Raw genomic sequence first — 19,259 nt, forward strand, 5'->3', positions numbered from 1 at the left:
AACCTGGTAAGTTACTGAGAATCCATTTTTAATCCTATCTTCAAACCCCTCAACACTGACTTGTGAACAACTGTTAAACATAAAAGCTTTTTTTCTTTATCTGATTTCAAGCTAAATACATGAGACTGCATTTAAATAGGATCTTTTTGCAAACTTGTGATGAAGGCCATTTTGATATGTATTTCAGACTGCACTTTAATGGTTTCACCCTTGATTTTGAATGACTCTGAAACATTGAGAAAAATGACCCGTAGAATTAAAGACACCTGTCTGTGCTGCTCTTTTAAAGACATGAAGCTGCATTACGGCGACCTGACTGACAGCACCTGTCTGGTGAAGATCATCAACGAGGTGAAGCCCACAGAGATCTACAACCTCGGGGCTCAGAGCCACGTCAAGGTAACGTGATCTCAAAAATATACTTCCTGTCATGTCGTGTGCCTTTTACACCGAGATTAACCGACTGACTGGTCTTTCCATTTTGTCACTCTAATCTTTCATTTCCTGGAGTGTCATTGGGGTTTTTTCTTTTTTAGAAAGCTGGAACAAGGAACGCGGAAGTGTTCATGCGATATCACTGATAATGTGATTTGGAAAAATATTCTAAGAAAAGTAATTTAGGAAAGATAAAGATGCTCCAGGCATTGTGGCACCGATGGCTTTCCTTGATAATTAAAATATTTCCAGAAAAAATGTCTAATCCTCCTCTAATAGGAAATGCTTGAAGAAGTAGTGGCTTTAATTATTATTATTTTTTCTTTTACTCTGATTAGATGCTACCACCAACACTGAAATACTTCAGTGCTGTTTTTAACACCGCTGAAAGTTGTCAATATTACACTGACATTAGAACGTTGTGTAATGACACTGCTGTTGTAGAGCAACATAGAAAGGTCAGGGAAGCTCCTGAACATGCATCAGCAAAGTTATAAACCTCCCGATCAACAGAAGCTAACGGTAGCTGTTATTAGCTTGATGAACAGCCCTCTTTGAGCTGCACTACGCCACACTCTGCTGCATGAATGCATCTAGGTAAGCAGCAAAACGACACACCAGTAGCACTAAAACTATTTCAACTTTTTTTTTTTTTTAAACCCATCCTTGAAACTGCGTCCACAGTTTATGTGCGCAACAGTGGGTCCTGGAATCTTTCGCTCTTACATCACGTGTTGTCCTCTTCTAAATGCATCACTCGGTGTCAGTCTTGATTTGGACACGAGCTGTGATCTTTCCTGTAAGTGCAATCAAACTATTGCTCTGGTTGTGCATGGCGCAGCAACAGACGCAGGACATATGGGCGCTATTGGTCTTCGCAGCAGCCGTCCGGTCTGTAAGGAACCATAACACTGGCCATGTCATGTGTAGTCAAACACTACGCATCGCTTCTATATCTTAACTAACTACGTTACTGTCGTTCAAATGCAGCAAATGTTAACATCGGGGTCGTTTTCACAGGCTTGAATTAAAAAAGCATTCAACTTGACCTTCCTTAGGTGCCTTTCTTTCATGTTTCTCTCCCTCTGCTTTGGACTGTAGTATGTGTATAAATATATATATATATATATATATATATATATATATATATATATATATATATATATATATATATATATATATATATACGTCTGTCCGTTTTCTTCCGCTTATCCGGGGTCGGGTCGCGGGGGTAGCAGCTTCAGTAGGGAGGCCCAGACGTCCCTCTCCCCAGCCACTTGGGCCAGCTCCTCAGGAGGAATCCCAAGGCATTCCCAGGCCAGCCGGGAGACATATTCCCTCCAGCGTGTCCTGGGTCTTCCTTCTGGGTCTCCTCCCGGTGGGATGTGCCTGGAACACCTCACCAGGGAGGCGTCCAGAAAAACATCCTAACCAGATGCCCGAGCCACATCAACTGGCTCCTCTCGACGTGGAGGAGCAGCGGCTCTACTCTGAGTCCTCCCCGGATGACTGAGCTCCTCACCCTACCTCTAAGGGAGAGCCCAGACACACTACTGAGAAAACTCATTTCGGGTGTGGCGGCTTTTATTTTGCTGTGGCTGTGTGCCCCTAATAATTACATGTAGAGAGGCTTATTACAAGACATTTCGGCGATATTGTTGTAGAAAAAAACAAAAGGGAAAAGCCAATATTACTCAGGCAACATAAAAAGACAGATTACAGTTTGGAAATACACTCCAGGACAATGACCATAGATTTTGGATGTATGTCCTATGATATGATGAAACAAAAATTTAAGGATTTAGCCGTTATGACCATTGTCACATCGAAGGAAAAACGGGAAAGCCTACAATTCTCACGACACCATCCCATCCCATACTCTCATGAACTTCACAAAAAAGAAGGCATCACCAGGAGCAGCAATTTCAACTCGTTAGCCAGGAAGTTAGAGGTGGGCGCAGATTGGACCTAATCATAACACCAAATTAGTTACGATTAACATGTGAATGTTTCTGAAAATGTTTTCTCGACTTTTTCCAAATAAGAGAAGTCTACTTCAGAAAAAATATTTCTTCAACTCCGGGGAATGAGCGTCTGAAATGCAGAAAAGGCTGAAGGCTGGTGGGACAGGAAGTAATGTTTTATCGAAAGGGTCAGTCTGTGCTACAGTGTTCCTTTTGTCTGTGAGCCTCACGGGGATCCCAGGAGAGCTGTCTGAAAAGCCGCCGTCCCTCTGCGACCTCATGCACAGTCCCCACGCAAAACTGTTCTTCATTCATCTTTCTGGAGCAGACAGGAGTCGATTCAGACCCGCAATAAAAAGCCAAGTCTTGCATTTCATGTAATGTAAACATGAAACTTTTGAGCAAAGGCAGTTCTTTGATAAAATTAATCGTCAGTCTAAATTTAGACGTGGAGTTTTTGGTTAACCTCAGTTTAACCGGAAGAGTTGAGTAAGTTGGCAAATTTCTCAATTGTGGTATCATTCTGTTTTCTTGGTTTTAGATTTCAAAACCTATGAACTGTTTTCTTGGTTTTAGATTTCAAAACCTATGAACTGTTAAGAAACGAATATAATCCCACCACAGCCTTAGACATTTTCCCTTTTTTATTCTGGTGTTGGATAGAAAAGCACTGATGTTAACTCTGAAATGCTTTATAATGTTTGTGTTTTAGCTGCTTGTTTGCTGGTGTCAGCTGAAGGTAATTACAGTACTTTCTTATTCTTAAAAGCAGCAGTTTCCTCCTGGCTTCAGTATATTCATATTAACTACCTTATATGACGTGTTCGACTTGAAGGAAGAAGTCTGCTTTATTGATTGGATGCTATTAGTAGTCTGGAACAGTGATTCAGAGTCTAACTTAAAGAAAAGAGAATCTAGAAATCATTTGACCAAACACTTTTTTTAGAAGTTTTTTTTTTATGGTTGCTTAAATTAAAACAGTGATTTCCTGAAGACTTAGAAAAAGTATATATATTTTTTTCTTGTATGGTAATAATTGTAACATAAACAAGCAGAAGGATGCTCTGCTATATCGTTGGCTGCAGGACTGATAGCGGATTTAAGTGTATTTCACAAACTTGGGTAGTGGCCTGAGTCAGAAAAGTTTGGTTATTTTTCTTTTCAAGATTTTTATTGGGAAAAAAACAACACATGTTTACAAGAAGAGAGGAAACAACGAGAGCTGAAATAAATATCCATTAGGCTGTTCCTTCACAGAGTTAAACCTACTGCATACTCACCTTGGGCTTCATTTTGTACCCTTGTTCGATTCCTTGTTAATGCAAATCGGGACTTCTATGTTTTCAAAATGTTTTGAGCGGTGAGGAGAAAATGCCAATGAAAATAAAATTATATCAGAGATTAAAGTAATAAAACAAGAGAATGGGGCAGAAAAAGCAAGGGCGAGACCAGAGGACTCCACTCGCCACATCCTTTTTTGGTGAAAGGACGTGACTTTTCGTCCGCCTCCCACACAGATGATCATCCTCGGGCCACACACAGAAGAAGGCCTGAAAATCCCTCCACCTGTTTAAGGTCCTTTTGTGTTTATTAGTTTCCACACCAATAAAACCCAGCTCTGGATGGGCTTCTTGCCAAATGCTGCCTACTCCGAACAGCTCAGCCTGCCAGATTACTGGCAGCGGCGGTGTGTCGCAGTTTCCAGTCTCTTCCACTACAGAGGGAAAGCTCAGTCACAGCAGCTGCCCAGCATCACACCGTCTCATTCCCACCAGTGCTCTTCCTGCTGCCGTCTTACAGGGAATCCCTTCTGATTCCTTTTAGCTTCGAGCCGCTGTTCTGCTTTGACGTAAGATGTGTGGGTGCTGGTTTCCGCAAAACGGAGTCATTATCAATAACAGAGTGAAGCCTATTTCCTAATTGTGCATGGGCGGAGGCTGGACAGGGAATAGCTGAACCAACTCTGGAGTAGATGAGAGACAGCCAGCTGTAGTATCTTCCAAGTTAAACAGACGGGCCTTTGTGCTTGTTCGCCGACTCTGAGAAGAGCTAAGTTTGATCTCTGTGCTCAGGAGTAATTCCCCATTTGGGAATCTGTATATAATCAGAGCTTCATGCGAGACAGCGAAAACAATTTGCAAAAAGACCGTGCTGTACTTTTTTTCCTGTTAGGTCAACTCTTTTTCTTTATGTGGATCGAGTTGTATTTTAAATATCCACAGTTCATAATAAACTGAAGATAGCTAGTAACACTTAAGTACACATGAATGCATCTTTTCTTTTGGACACTAACTTTTCTTTAAAAGATTCTGCTGAATTTATACTGTCACAATTTAATTGAAATGTAGTTGCTGCTTGCATTTCTGTTTGATTGTTAACAAAACATTGGGAGTCATCCATTGGTGTTTGGGTCACTATTTTAAAACCTTTTTTTTTTTTTTTTTTTTGCTGTTAGTATTTTACGGTCAATTACAAACTCAGCTGCGTCTTTTGGGTGGTGTCCGTTTCACATTAATATGGATAATTATTCCTCAAAACAACTTTTTCCTCTGGGAATAGTATAAATCATGCAGGAAACCACCAGCTTAATGAATTTGTTTTCAGTTGTAAACTGAAGTGTTAGCGCTTTTCAATTTAAATCAGATTATATTTATGACACAAATAACAAATGTTCTAATGCATTTTACAAGACAAAGTCTAATTATGAGTCCCAGTCATGTAGAAACAATCTAATCATTCAATCGGATTCAAATCCTCTTATATATACTCCAGTTTGCTCCAAATTTCACTGACTTTCCATTTCATTTGGTTTGCCTTTTCAGTTGCTTCTTATCAGAAATGGTAAATCAGCATTTAGGTATCTACACCTAATGCAGATTAAACACAGCATTAGAATGGGGGCAGAAAGAGGATTCAAGTTACTTTGAACCAGGCATGGTTGTTTGTGCGTGACAGACTAGTCTGAGTGTATCAAAAACTGCCGATCGTTTGGGAATTTCATCTCCACCATCACACATTTCCCTAAGACTGACTTTCCGTGTAAACCAAAGTTGTTGGACTGAACTCTTTTACTATTTACAAACCATTAACCATGGAAAAAAAAGAAAAGATAAAAGACACTTTGGGTTTCAAGATGCAGAAAGAACGTGGAGCAGGCTGCTTTCCTCCTTTTTTCTGGCAAAGAGAGTAGAAGAGCGTGTATATCCTATAAGAAAAATATAATTTAGCTGCGATTTAAAAAGTCTGCGGTACTGTTCTTAAAAATCATCCTCATTGTACTCGCCATGACTGAGGAAAAATTATACCCAAAGCTCTAAAGTTTGCCAAATTCATTTGAACTTTAGAGGACAGATCACGGTCTCGTCTACCTTCCACTTCTGTCACATCCCCCCACAACACTGCGGTCCCCATGCTGCGCAGGCAGAAAGAAGCTGAGCTTTACTTTTATTTATTTATACTGACAGGAGTAGAATAGATGGAGCTCGGTGGTGACAAATAGTGTATGGCCAGTGTAAAAGCGGAAAAGGAGATGTAACGGCATCAGCTACGCTTTGTCTATCTCGTTTCTCCGGAGTCCGGATGAGTGACAGCATGATTGGCAGCATATGGATACAACTTGTTTGCCTTCGTCTGACCGCTGTCTTTTTGCCGCCGCCCGCTGGACTGGAGTGGTACTGCTGTTTCTCTTCACAACTTCCCCATACATCATTAAGCTGTTTTTTAAATAAATGGCCCCTTGCAAATGGAAACACGACATACCTAAAAGTCCCAGACTTTGGTTTACCCCGGCAAACCAAAATGTCGGGCTTTAAATCCTGGGACTATATTCTCTTGTGAGCTTCTGAGTGATAAGTAAATCAGTCTGATTAAATCCCATCCTTTGGTGTTGGGATCTTCATACATTAGCTATGCCTGTTTGATTGTTGTAAGAAACTAAAGCTTACCCCAGCTGATGTGAGAGGATTGGCGTTGGTTACACTTAACGGTAAGCTAGATAAAGGAAGCCTGTCGATCAAGCCTGGTAATGCTTTCAGGTGTATTCAAATATTTCTGTTTCTATACAGTGTTCAGTTGAGGTGGTGGGACAAAACAAAAACAGCTGGGTATTGTGGAACTTGCACTCCTGAAATATGCATAAAGAACATTCTCACATGGTGAAGTGCTCACAGTAATCTGTTGTGAATCTGAAGGTTCAGCACAATCCTTTTGTGTTGTCTCAGTGAAGCGCTTCACAGGAAGGGTACGAACAAAACTCCTTAATGGGGCTTTCTGCACACAGGTTTTCCCACCTGCAGCTGTCACGACGGACACACCAGCAGACAGTCTGAATTATTAACACACAATGACACAACAGGGAGAGTAGGGGGGGATGAGGGAACACGAAAGAACCTTAAACTTGTAAGAGTACAGAACTGAGTAGAGAAGTAGCTGTAGGTTTCCAGGTACTTGTGTTTTGCGGGTTGTGAAGACAAATAAGGGCTCATACTAAGCAGACAAACTTCCCTTATCTAATTCCAACATTATATTAATTTAAATAACGTCTTAAATGGCTTACTATCGTCCCATTATCTACTTTGACAATTCCGTCTCTTGGTAACCCTTTGGTCTCTCCCCCATCCGGATTTGGAGAGGCTCCCATTCTAGAGAGCGCACAGGATTTAACATGCCTGTTTCCCCACAAAGCTCGGCGCTGTTTCTTTGCTGTGTTGATGTGTTTATAGGCCTGTCATGGCTGTTATGCAGCCTGGCAGCAGTTTACTCTTGTACAGGGGTAATGAAACATCTGCTTACTACAGTTTGTGGGCTTCTTATGCAACCCTTGTGATTCAATAACAATGGAATTTAGATGTTTTGACTCCTCTGTACTTAATTGCTGTTTGTGTCAGCAGAGGATTTGACAATCTCCAACACTAAAGCGATCATGCTTCCTTGAGGTTTGAAATAACTTTGGAAATGTCTTTATTTATTGGAAAACTGCCAAATCCTTTGCCTTCTGTAGTTTTGTTTTAATTTGTGCCTCAACACTTTCACTGTAAGAGTTTAATTATGAGTATACTGTAATAAGTTACGGATGTCAGACAAATTCCTAAGTACTTCTTTGCCTTTTACCCTTTTCATAAACTCTGACGAAAATAAAAATAAAATAGGACTCTGAAGGTGGACGACTTTTGCTTATCTTCAAGTACTTATATCCTTTATAAAGCCAAAGATTTATCGGATGAATTCCATGAGGGAAGATGTGGAGACACGTCTCTTTGCTAATCTGATCAACTGTTCATCACAAAACAACCTACATGAGCTTTACTTTCAACCACATCGTAAGCATCTTCCCAGGCTTTGAGCTGGGCTAAATGCACAACAAGTCAAGTCATGATACTGCATAACCATATGTGATTGAATTAATCTTTTATTTTAAAATTTCACACTGAAAGATATTGTTTTTATATTAATTTTGATCTCCTTGATCACAATCCTCACTAAGCATGAATAGCAAAATAATGTCTTTTCCAGTCTTGTTGCAGTTACAGTTGTTTTAAATGTTACGACTATCGCTATGACTGTAAATGTTAAAAATTTTCACGTCCTGTTTGTTGCCTGGATAAAAAGGAAGTTATAGCTTACTAATTAAAATACATTGTTAAACCTTAGGTAAAGTGAAACCTGATTTTTAAAATGACTTCAGTTACATGGAGAATAGACTTCACTACAGCAGAGATTGATTAGCACTCAGAGCTGGGTGTTAACTAGGTGTACATTAGCTATATTTACTTCAGTAACCTTTTGAGAAACAAAAGCACTTTTAGGAGGAGTTCTACTACACCGTACCATTTACTATTTTTCTTATATAATGAAGTGCTGCTTCCTTTATACGAGTCAAATTTCTTGCTATTCTACTTACTGTGACTGCACTAAATGAAGAACAAGCATGTTCTAACTAAAAGTCAAAAGATACACTACAGTTTATGTTAAAGTGATCTTTCTTGACTATACACAAGCGTCCTTGTTCTTTTAATATACATTTTATTTATTTTTTTCTATCTGGTGAGCCTAATGTGCCATCTGGAGGTCAATCGAAAGTTATTAGTAGATATTGTCAATGGAATGATTTCACCCTGTTCTAACATACATATACAACATGTTGTGTTGGTTTCATTAGTTTAAAGCCCCAGTGTGTAAGATTTTCACACTGGTGCACTATCGAGTGGGGCGCTAAATGAATTACAAGCGACCTTGTCATTAAGCACGTAATACCTTCTATGGAAGCTGCGGAATATCATAAATATGACAATTTTAACATGTCCTCCATGTATTAGACAAGACATGTTTATTTATTGTCTTGTTACTTTTCAGTAACAAGATGATTCAAAGTGCCAGGATAGGAATATAGGAAAACATAGGAAAACAGAAATGTTGCATTAACAAAGGAATAAAGTAAAGTAAAGTAAATCCTTGATGAGACTTCATACATTAACAAACATGCAGAAAGCATAAAATCACAGTACTTAATTGTTTCTATTCATAATAAGAAATAAGTTAGGTCTATCCTTGGGGGTTTCTGATCTAAAGTAATTTTGTCCAATTTTTCTAAAGCTAAAACTAGAATAACTTTAGGCTCATTGTTTCACTGGATCAAGCTTCATCACTAAAAATTCAAAGCTTAATTGTTTCTATTCACACATTGACAAAATCCTCAAAGCTACAAGTTAAGGTCTCTGATCTAAAATGGGACCATAGCTAATAGCAGCAGCACATCTTCATATAGGAGACAGTTTGATTAAAAACACAGAATCAATCACTAAGCGGGGACAACAAAGAATCCACTTGATGTGGAAGCTAAATTCTTTGAACATATCTCAGAGGATCTTATGCAACATTTATTATTCATTTATTGAAATTCTTTTAAAGTTTTCTTTTATCTGCTGGTTTTATGAATTGTCTGTGAGGGACAGGAATAGCCTCAGAAGCATTGTTAAAATCTGCTCCAAGGTTACTGGAGTACAGTTGACAGACTTGAGATCCCTCTGGAAAAAGCTATGTTAGTTTTCCCCCCCAGGGAAAACTAACCAATATGCAAATTATTTTACTCCTTTTTTTTTTAAACTGTCCTCTCTGGCAGTGTAGCTTTAGGAATTACTGTCTTAATGCCAACGAGAGCCCAACAGATTTTACTTTCACAAGTGGAGCATTACTGCTTTCGCTATAGCACTCTGCTTGATTTATATATGCATAAAGCTTTATTAGATTTTATTCTGGGACTATTTCATGTTCAATGGACACAAACGAAAAAGTAGAAAACAAAAAAGAAGAGAAAAAGATGAGACGAAATGCTAAAAGGGAGAAAAGGTGAAAGAGGAGAGGAAAGGGAGAGAGCAATGTAACCTCCTCTGAATCTGCTTCTACACCTGCAAAGAGAGATATAGAAAGAACAGCAAAACCAACCGATAAAGTATTACAGGTGCAAACAACCAACGCCTTGTTACTATCACTGAGAAGTACACAATAGTATTTAATGAGATGTATAAAGTGACTAGCCTCCTGATCTCGCGAGCTTTCAAGGTTTCACTCGCAGATCAGTCTGGCTACTCTCCGTTAAAGAAAATTTGGAGCCGTTCACCAAACGAACGTCCAATCAGCGTTAGCTTTGAGGCGGGTTGAGGTGTGACGCAACGAGAAGCGCGACAGTTCAGTCTAAAGAACATGGCGGCTTCAGCCGATGAAACTAGCGTTAGCGTGGCTATCGAGCAAGTTTTATCGGAATTACAGAGTATTTCTTTGCTGAGCTAACGAGCCTTTACCTGCAGCAGCAAGAGTAGCTTGGCTTGTGGTTGTGTTTTCGTCGTCGCTCGTAACAGAGCGACGACGAATCTGATTGGTTAATTTGGCCCATCTATCACCAACATAGGCCAATCAGCTAACCAGTATTTTCGGCCCTTCCCAAAGTTACTTCAACGGAAGGTTTCCAGATGGATATGCGGAGCAAATCTATCTGGCGGAGTCAGGTAATAAAGTGACAGCTAAGCTAATAAAGGGTGTTTTCTGTTTAAAGTGAATCTGCAAGCACCTGTTGGTGTTTGTGAGAGTGTGCTTGTGTATGTAAGGTTTATCCATGCTCAAAAGTGGCTGTGAGCCAAAGACCTATCATCCCCCACCCCCCCACCCCAGCCCCAACAGTCAAATGATGGTTTATTGAGGATTGAGTAATTAATTCTAGGTAAAACCATTATTTTAATTGAAGCAACCCTTCTAATTAGTGAAATTGGTAGAGATTTCCATCTGGTAAGATCATGATCTATTTTCGTCTAGAAGTGGATGTTGTTAAGTTTAGTCAAATCTGCCAATTTATGTAACATAGTATTACCCAAATATTTAAAACTCCCTGATTGTAGTTGTATAGATAGGGGGTTCTCTAAAGAATAGTTAATGGGCAGTACTGTAGATTTTGACCAATTTATATAATAGTCTGCAACTCTTGAGAAATATTCTAGTAATCTAATTACCTGAGAGAAAGAGGTGTTTGAGTGCTGTAGATAGAGAAATACATAATCCATTAAGCTCTAGATTCATGCATGTTTTGCCCTTAAAATATCTAATTGTTGCTGCTAGTTGTTCAATTAAAAAACCTGCAGCCTTTACAATCCGAAGAGCCAGTTTTAGCCCCAGTCCGGCTAAATAAAACCTTTAGAGCCGCAACTGTTGCATAATCTTTTGAATAGATAAAACAGATTTGATAAATATCTACAATATTATTTAATAAGTTGTATGTGTTCTGAGTATCGTTTGTTAGGTTGGATGTACCTTTTGAAAATGACCATTAAGTAGGTCTTAAATGTAATTTTTAGTAAGCCCACATTTCTTTTTTTTTTTTTTTTTTTTTTGGGCTGATGCTATATTTTGATCTCAAAGGTTGTGCTTTCATTACCTGCAACTGTAAATCATCATAACTGGCATAACTGGATATATTTACCGCTTTGGGGCGTTGATATGTGGAAAATTCTGTTTAAAAACAGCAAGCCGTTGCCAATGTAAGGTGACAAGAAAAAACATATCTAAAAACACATCAGGTACTTTTAATACCTTCCTGTTGTGGAAATTCTATGCAAATATATCATGAAAAAACCCTGCTAAAACCGGCATTTGTTGTATCATCTATATAGAAGAAGATTTGTATTTTCTTTGTACTTTTTTTGACACAGTTATTAAGAGCCATTGTGGGAGGTCCTAAGAGCCACAGGTTGTAGACCCCTGAGTTAGGCCCACTGTACATATAAGGCAGCCTCGATCGACTTGAGAGTGAACTTCAGTTTAAGCATAGTCTCCCGTGCCAAAAGAAACAGGTTGAGTTTTGCGGGTCAGATGCTTTTCTCCACTCAAGAGTCAGTCCCTTTTTCTGTTTTCTTGAGATATTGTAACACATGGAAACATGCAGTGGGAGAAAGGATAAAGGGAAGCAGGAAGGACAGAAGGGGAGTTTTCAGAGGTCTGTTAACTAAATATACGGAGTCAATAAATAGTATCACAAAGCTATATATAATTGCATCTGTGTCTTAAATCAAACCCCAAACATTCCACCTCTGCTGTCTTCCTTTGGGTTGTCTCATACAGAGAAGCCAAAAGAAGCTGTGTAGATGCAGTTTTACTTTTGATTTATAGATGGCACTAGTGAGCCACCATGGACTTTCCCTTGTGGCTGTGAGTCATGGCCTTTATCAGCAATAAAACAGATGTGTGAGAATGAAATGTTCACTAATGTGCTCATCTGCCATCACAGTTACTTCAATGAATCCTTTTCATTTTCAAACCATTATTGCATTTCTTTTCTAGCAATAAAAAGAAAATACTTATTGTAATAATTGTTGATTCTTGAAATGTAAAAAAAAACAAAACAGACCTGCAATGGACTGCAGTTGGGTAGGTTTAACGGGATTAAATATCCGGAGAGTTTTATTCCTTTTATTGCTTTTTAATCATGCTTTTAAAAAAAACATGCAGGGAGGACAATTGCAATAGAATGTAATTTGCAAAATAACTCCAGTCCTTTGTTACTTCAAGCAAAAATGTTAATGTTGTTTGTTGTTCTTAACTATGAACTACTTTTTTATGTGCATTTTGTTTATAATCAATATTAAATTATAACTTCAGTAATAACTACAGCAATAAGAATGTTGTCTTATTTCTTTTGCACGTGCACCTTCTGGGCTAAATATAAAAATGGTTATATTCTGAGGTGAAGTACAACATAATCATCTAGAGGTGCAGTTTTGTCTAAAGTTTTTAATCCCAAGTCTTTAATTTGTAAGCATCCTCTTTTTAAGTGATATTTTTATTATTTCTTACAGAGGATTTTCATTTCTTTTTTGGGTTTTAAAACCACTTGATAACAAACCTCCCTGCTGGCTGCTTTTAATTAATACAGATCTTATTAGAAGGTATATCTCATTTGAGAGTGTTAAATTCAATACAAATGTATTAAAAATGAAAAATTTAGAGGGCATCTGGAGAGCAGAGCACAGTTAACCTAATGTTCTGGTTGAAAGACAAAACCATGTTGCTACATGTTGTGTTCTTTTTTTTTTTACATCTTCTGGATCTTTTTCAGTTTTACTCTCAATTAGTTGTCAACTTTAAATTTGCATGATATGTGATTGACAGTGCCCCACGGTGTGTTAGTTGTTCTGAGGCTTACGACATTTAACAGAAACAAAGCTGCGATAGTTTGTGGTAATTGGTTTGGTTTGTGCGCGTCGAGTACCGAGGCACGACGACTGTAACCAGGGATTGCGCTAAATATTTATTAAACTCGTCAGTCTTCCTGCGCTTGTTGCTATGTCCTCCAGGGAGACATTAGCAGTAATCAGCCTTTAAGATTTACACTTTATCATCCTTAATGATTTATCAGGAGCAGTTTCTGTTGCATGCTTTCCTTTGGAGTTTTCCTCAGCTAATACTACGTGATTTGCCTTGCAAGATCTTATTGCTGCATGTTGTTTTTCTTCTGGATAATTACACACCGAGCCTTTGGTTTGATGGCCTCAGATCTGTCTAAATATGTGAATTTAAGATGTAATCAAAATTGTTCTTACAGCTTAGTTGGAATCAAATAACGTCATGAACTAAATATCTTTTAAATACCCTCAGTTCTACCCCGTCATCAGACCTTAAGGGGTGTTGTACTTTTAAAATGTATCTTTTGTTATGCTGATATTAATATGCAGTACTATTATTCTGTTAATGTTCGTTACTGTGGCAATTACATGTTTTCATGATATCCCTAAAAAACAGTATCGTTTAACGGTTAACTCACATTTACGGACTCTTTTCAAGTCGTTTCTTGCGATTACAATTATGGTTTGATATCTCTAACTTGCTTTTAAGTTTTATTTCATTCAATGCAATTTTATTTATGTAGCGCCAATTCAGAACACAGGTCATCTCAAGGCACTTTACAAAGTCAAATTCATTCAAATCATCCAGACAGATTGGTCAAAAGGTTTCCAATCTAAGGAAACCCACCATTTTGCATCATGTTTTGACAAGCAGCATTCATTCCTCCAGAATGAGCGTACTTTCATCCTTTCATAATGAAAAAAATATTATTTTTGTACTGACATTCTCTCATAAAGATATCCGTTTCAAGTTTTCAGTTAATTTTTAATCTTCCTTATCTGTTGTGATTAATCACCTAATTATTTAAACGATTTATTCTTGCTAAAACTATTGTCAAGAAGCATATGTACAAACTTTACCTTTTAGAGGCTCATCTAAACCTATTTATAACTTTCATTTATGGGACTAGTGTATCTGAGGCTGCAGAGGGGCACAGTTTTAGGACTGTTGCGTTGCAGCAAGGAAGTCCTGGATCTGAGTCCATATTCTCCCAGTTTGTTATAGGAAGTGTCCAATTAGTGTAATGTTGCTGTTGCTGCATATTTACTACCCCTGTTGACGATTGCCTTCGCTCTGCTGAGGATTTATACCCTTCTCTGTACTTACGTTGTACAATGAGATGCTTTTGGTTATTTGTCTCCAAATTATTGCTTAGAAAAAGTCAGGAAAATCCCACCAAGGCAACGGGACTTTATCAAGGGTCAATCCCATTCACTATATTTCATGGGATATGCAAACTCAAGAAGACTAAAAGGTGAAACTGAAAGTTAGCTTAAGGATGTGCACATTCCTGCAACAAAATTGTTGCAACTTTTTCTTCTTATATATTCTTCTTTAATACATTTATTTGCTATTCATTTGAATTATACACCATAAATGTCAGGTGAAATGTGAAAAATAGGGAAAATCAGTTTGCAAAGGTAATTTGTTTTGACATGACAGAAATCTGGCCTTTTACCACGGCTGTACACTTTTGAGAGGTGTTGTCCCTGCATTTATACAAACATCTATACCTAAATCCCTGGTTAAACCTCAGTCAGCTTTTGAGAGACGTCAAACACCTTGGACAAGTCACCAGGTCATCAGAAGACTAGAATGGTTTTAATTTACACTGGATTTAAATGCAGGGCTTTAAAATCACCCGTTAACTCAACTTGTATGTTTCCAGATTAGGAAGGACATCAGAGTACTTGGAGGAAACCCATTCACAGGAAGAACTTGCAGACTACTGGCAGAGATTTCATGCAAACGTCTTCCTGCTGTGGGACGACAGTGCTGCGCATGTGCTAATATCAGGCCTTCTTGGTTTATAGTAGCGTTTAGGTACATCTGTAACAGAAACTCCAGTGTAAAGCCCGCGTCAGTTTGGTTTACACAAAGAGCACAAAGATTCTCAGCTCAGTTGACTCTGAGCTTTATTGTGTGTACCAATGGATTCCAGTGAGAGACTTGGCAACTTTGTACTGACGAACCGAAACGCTTTTGTCAAGCTGCATCGCATTTCTAGATGGTGTTTGTACTAGCTTGTTTCAGTAGTGGCTGTCTGGCAGCACCCACTCCTTATTATGGTTTCGCTGAGAGAAATCAGTCTCTCGTCATCCGTTGCAGACTCCTAATTACGCCGTATTACCAACACCCAAATGCAGCCCTAGCAGACAGCGAGAAGATGCAGCCTCGCTCAATCCCTCCATAAGTGACATAAGCTCATTACTCACCTTAAACGTTGTTGCTGATCTGTGAACACAAGTCCTGACTGCTGCTGCCTTCTCTGCTGTTTGCTCACACCCTCACAGATAACACACACACACACACTTCCACTGCTGATGGCATGTTGGTGCAATTCTGCCATCAGTTTGGTGGTCCTCTAACCCAGAGAGACCCGCACTCAGAGCCGAAGCTTTACCGTTCCTAACCTTTTTTTTTTTATAAAAAGAAAAGTACGATGTTAACAGAAGCTACTCGTTAAATTAGGTTGTTCTTGTTATTTTACAAGCTGTAAATCCCCTAATGAAGGCATTTCGTAATCAAGAGGGAGTATGTATTTCTTCTTTTAGCTGAAAGTGTTTGTGGCGTGTACATGTGGGTCCGTGCGTTACAGTTTGTGTCATTTGACAATTTAAGGATTGCAGGCAGTTTGCAAAATCCTGATGTAATGATCTATGATCTCACTCGTTTGGATGTTGTGGAATGATGACCTGGAGCAAAAAAAAAAAAAAAAAGCAAGAGAGGAAAGGCAACTTTGGCAATTAGGACAGAGATGAGAAATGTTCAGTAATAGGGAAATGAGTTACGACAATAGTTTGTAATTGTTTTAGTCTGCTGTTTAATAAAGGGGACTTGGAATTTCTCACGTGTGTGTGTGTGTTGTACTTTTTTGCTCATTTTACTAGTAAACTGAGGACTTTGATGTAAAGTGAGGACCTATTTTTAGTCCTCACTTTTTTTCTGGGCTAGGTTTTAAGTTTAGCACTAAGGTGTCGATTAGGCTTAGGTTCGGATACGGTAAGAAAGGCTTGAAAATGAATGGAAGTCAAGGCACGGTCCTCACTTTGTATTTTAAAGGTGTGTGCGTGCGCGTGGGCTGTTTTTACCTGCACGTATTCATTAAAGGTTTAAATCATGCTGTCATTTTTTTTTTTTTTTTATGAGCCACTCCTAACCTCATCTCCTGTCAACCAAACAAACAAGCTCTTATTCTCGGAGGGAGCGGGCTCTTCAGGTGCAAGGAGCAGAGCGCACAGCTGCTCAAGGACGTTGGCATCTGTCGATGTGCAGGAATCTCGAGCACCCTGACATTGGTGTATAACACCAGATCAATGGAATTAACAGAACACCAGAACAAAGTTAATATCAGTGGTTTGTGCTTAGTTTAAATAATTTACTGTGATGAAGATAACTTTTTTTGCAACGTATTTAGACAACAAATACTCCACATCCATGTCATGTTGGGCCTGGTCATTGCTAGGCTTGAAGCCTGCTCTGTGCAGACATGTCAACTTCCTGCACTAATTCTTTTATTCTTCTGGATTCTTCTGGATATTAGGTATTCTTCTGGATTCTTCTGATGGCACAACAAAAACTCATGGTTAAACTGTTGCCACAAAGCAACGAAAACCTGTTGTAGTATTGCTTTTTAATTTTTTTTCTGACGTAAAGACTGAATTTGCTTTTAAATTGTGCTGTCAACCCTGCTGTCGAAACATTTGTTTTTAGACCCAAGTCCAGATAACTTTCTTTACTCTCAGATTATTCCAAATCATGTCCGGATTTATGTCATTCATATCTAAATCTTTAGCTATTCTTCTTAAGCATTCTCATACTCCTTATTGTTGAATTGTTTTTGTAAAAATCTTTAGAGACAGATGTAGACCGTGGCAACAAAGCCACACTGTTGCAGGTTTTGCAGAACGTAGTCTAAATTATCCAGCTGAAATAACCTCAGACTCAGCAGTATTTATCGTCTGGATGTAACACCCCAGTCGCACTAATGTGTATTTGCTTTTTGTTTCAATGGCATAAAAAGGCACTGACGTGTGCTGCTGCGGTATGAATACAACAGTGACATACTGCGGCAATTACCCAATAATAACACTACTTGATCTCTCGCTACACTCATGATGTTCTACTGACCTTGACATGCTGGATGCTTGAAACTAAAAGTGAAACTTACGGCTTGACCTACTTTCTGATTAATTTGCCTGATATTTTTCTAACCACCTGGGGGCGCTCGTAGAGAACATGTAATTCTCAAATGGCCAGTTGATCCTTAAATATGGAAAAAGTAATAATGAAAAGGAGGTGGTAATATCATGGCAAAAGTAACACACCTCAATTATCCTGATGCAGCAGAATATTGAATCCCACGCCCTTGATCCGTGCATGCATCAAGGGTGTATTACAAGTTACATGTATGTTGCCAAACACGTTTTTTTTTTTCCTTATGGTTAGATCTGCATAAAATTTGTTTTTCAAACTAGCATCATACATTGCAAGGTAGGAAGTAATGTGGCTACAGGTTTAGTTTCTCTATAATTCCAAAATCCACCTTCATATCTGTTGGAAACTCCCAAAGAATCTAGCCTTTGCACCTGTACTTCAAGAGACTGTGCTGATAGACAGTAGTTTTTAAAGGTCCCATGTTAATTACAAGGTCATGAAGGATTCTCATTGCCACCTGAAGGTTGTTAGGTCATGCATCTCACTTCATGTACTGTTAATGAAACGAAGGCTGCATGATCTAGCATCTGTTGATACCGTGGCTTCACAGCTGTAAGATCGTTAGTTCCGATCCAGGCTTTGACCTTTCTGTGTGGTCTTTGTAGGTTCTTGTAATGATTGGACGGTTTGTGTCCCACCCAACTAAAACCGTTCATGTTGGATCAGCTGGTCCCGCTGAACTGTCCTTCTGTGTGAGTTTGTGTGTGTGGTTATCTGTCCAATTGACCTTTTGAGATCGACACCAAAGTCCATACATATCTACAAGTATTAAGTTAGTGAAGACAATTGGATGGGTGGGTAAATGCCAAGCTATACTCAATTGGATCTAAAAGATTTTTTTGTACTTCAATTAATGAATATATGAGTGAATTGTGAGCTGTGATCCGTTTTTTCATGAAGTGGCTGAATCTTTATATTTCATTGACGCTGCCTTGCTGGAGACTGTGGTGCTGCTGCAGCTGTGGGGTACTTCCTGCTCGTTGGCAATACTCATTTTATTTCCAGGAATCTTACACATTATGCATCTTAAATAATTACGCATTGATTCTAAAGGCTTGCGTGAACAAGTCGGTGTCACTTCTTGCCCGGCGGCAAACATCAAACTGTTTTATATGTGACACGGAGCTTGCTACACGGCGCTGCTCCAAGCTGTTCGCAGTCACAGATGTGCGGTGGGTGTCCTCTGGGAAAGAAGCGGCTCTAGGTGCTCAGCTTGCTAATTAAACATTTTTACCATCCCTTCCCCTGCTTCATCTTGCTCGCCAAAAGTGTAGGAATTGTAGGAATTTGCCACAAGAAATGTAGGCGATATGTACACTTGACTATGAAGGGTAAAACGTCTGCAGGGAGTCGGCGCAGAGTTTGCCCGGCTCACAGTAAGCACACAGTATGCCCGAGTACGAGCCTTAAGAGTGTAATCTGTCATCGGTGCTACCAATCCTTTGTTCTGTGTCTTACCATGACTCACTGATGCTGCTGCTGTGGCTGATACAGATTTGTGCATGTGCAACCGTGTTCATCACCTGGCTAATGTTGTCTGTTGCTATGAAGAATCTGAAGAATGGCAATTTTTTTTGGCTCAGGATTCACTCATAACATGCAGACACAAAAAAAAAAACGTACTGTTCAATGTGTACCAATATTACCCAAGTTAAATTCTCCCCATCGTGGAGAATGAAGGATGTCAATTTTTGTTTTTAATCCCAGTCCTTATACAATCTCCTACTATCACGTTAACTTGTCCTGAACAATTTATTT

General features: G+C 38.9%; 1 protein-coding gene across 2 annotated transcripts in view; it reads left to right on the plus strand.

Moving 5' to 3' along the window:
- gmds (GDP-mannose 4,6-dehydratase) overlaps positions 1-19,259 on the plus strand; it is a 271,469-nt gene that overhangs the window by 20,495 nt on the left and 231,715 nt on the right. For both annotated transcript variants that reach the window (XM_012872192.2, XM_036141034.1), the window contains exon 4: positions 290-399. In XM_012872192.2, coding sequence (XP_012727646.2) covers positions 290-399 — 110 coding nt within the window. The remainder of the gene's footprint in view (positions 1-289; positions 400-19,259) is intronic.

The sequence above is a fragment of the Fundulus heteroclitus genome, chromosome 9, assembly GCF_011125445.2.
Source record: "Fundulus heteroclitus isolate FHET01 chromosome 9, MU-UCD_Fhet_4.1, whole genome shotgun sequence".
NCBI lineage: Eukaryota > Metazoa > Chordata > Actinopteri > Cyprinodontiformes > Fundulidae > Fundulus > Fundulus heteroclitus.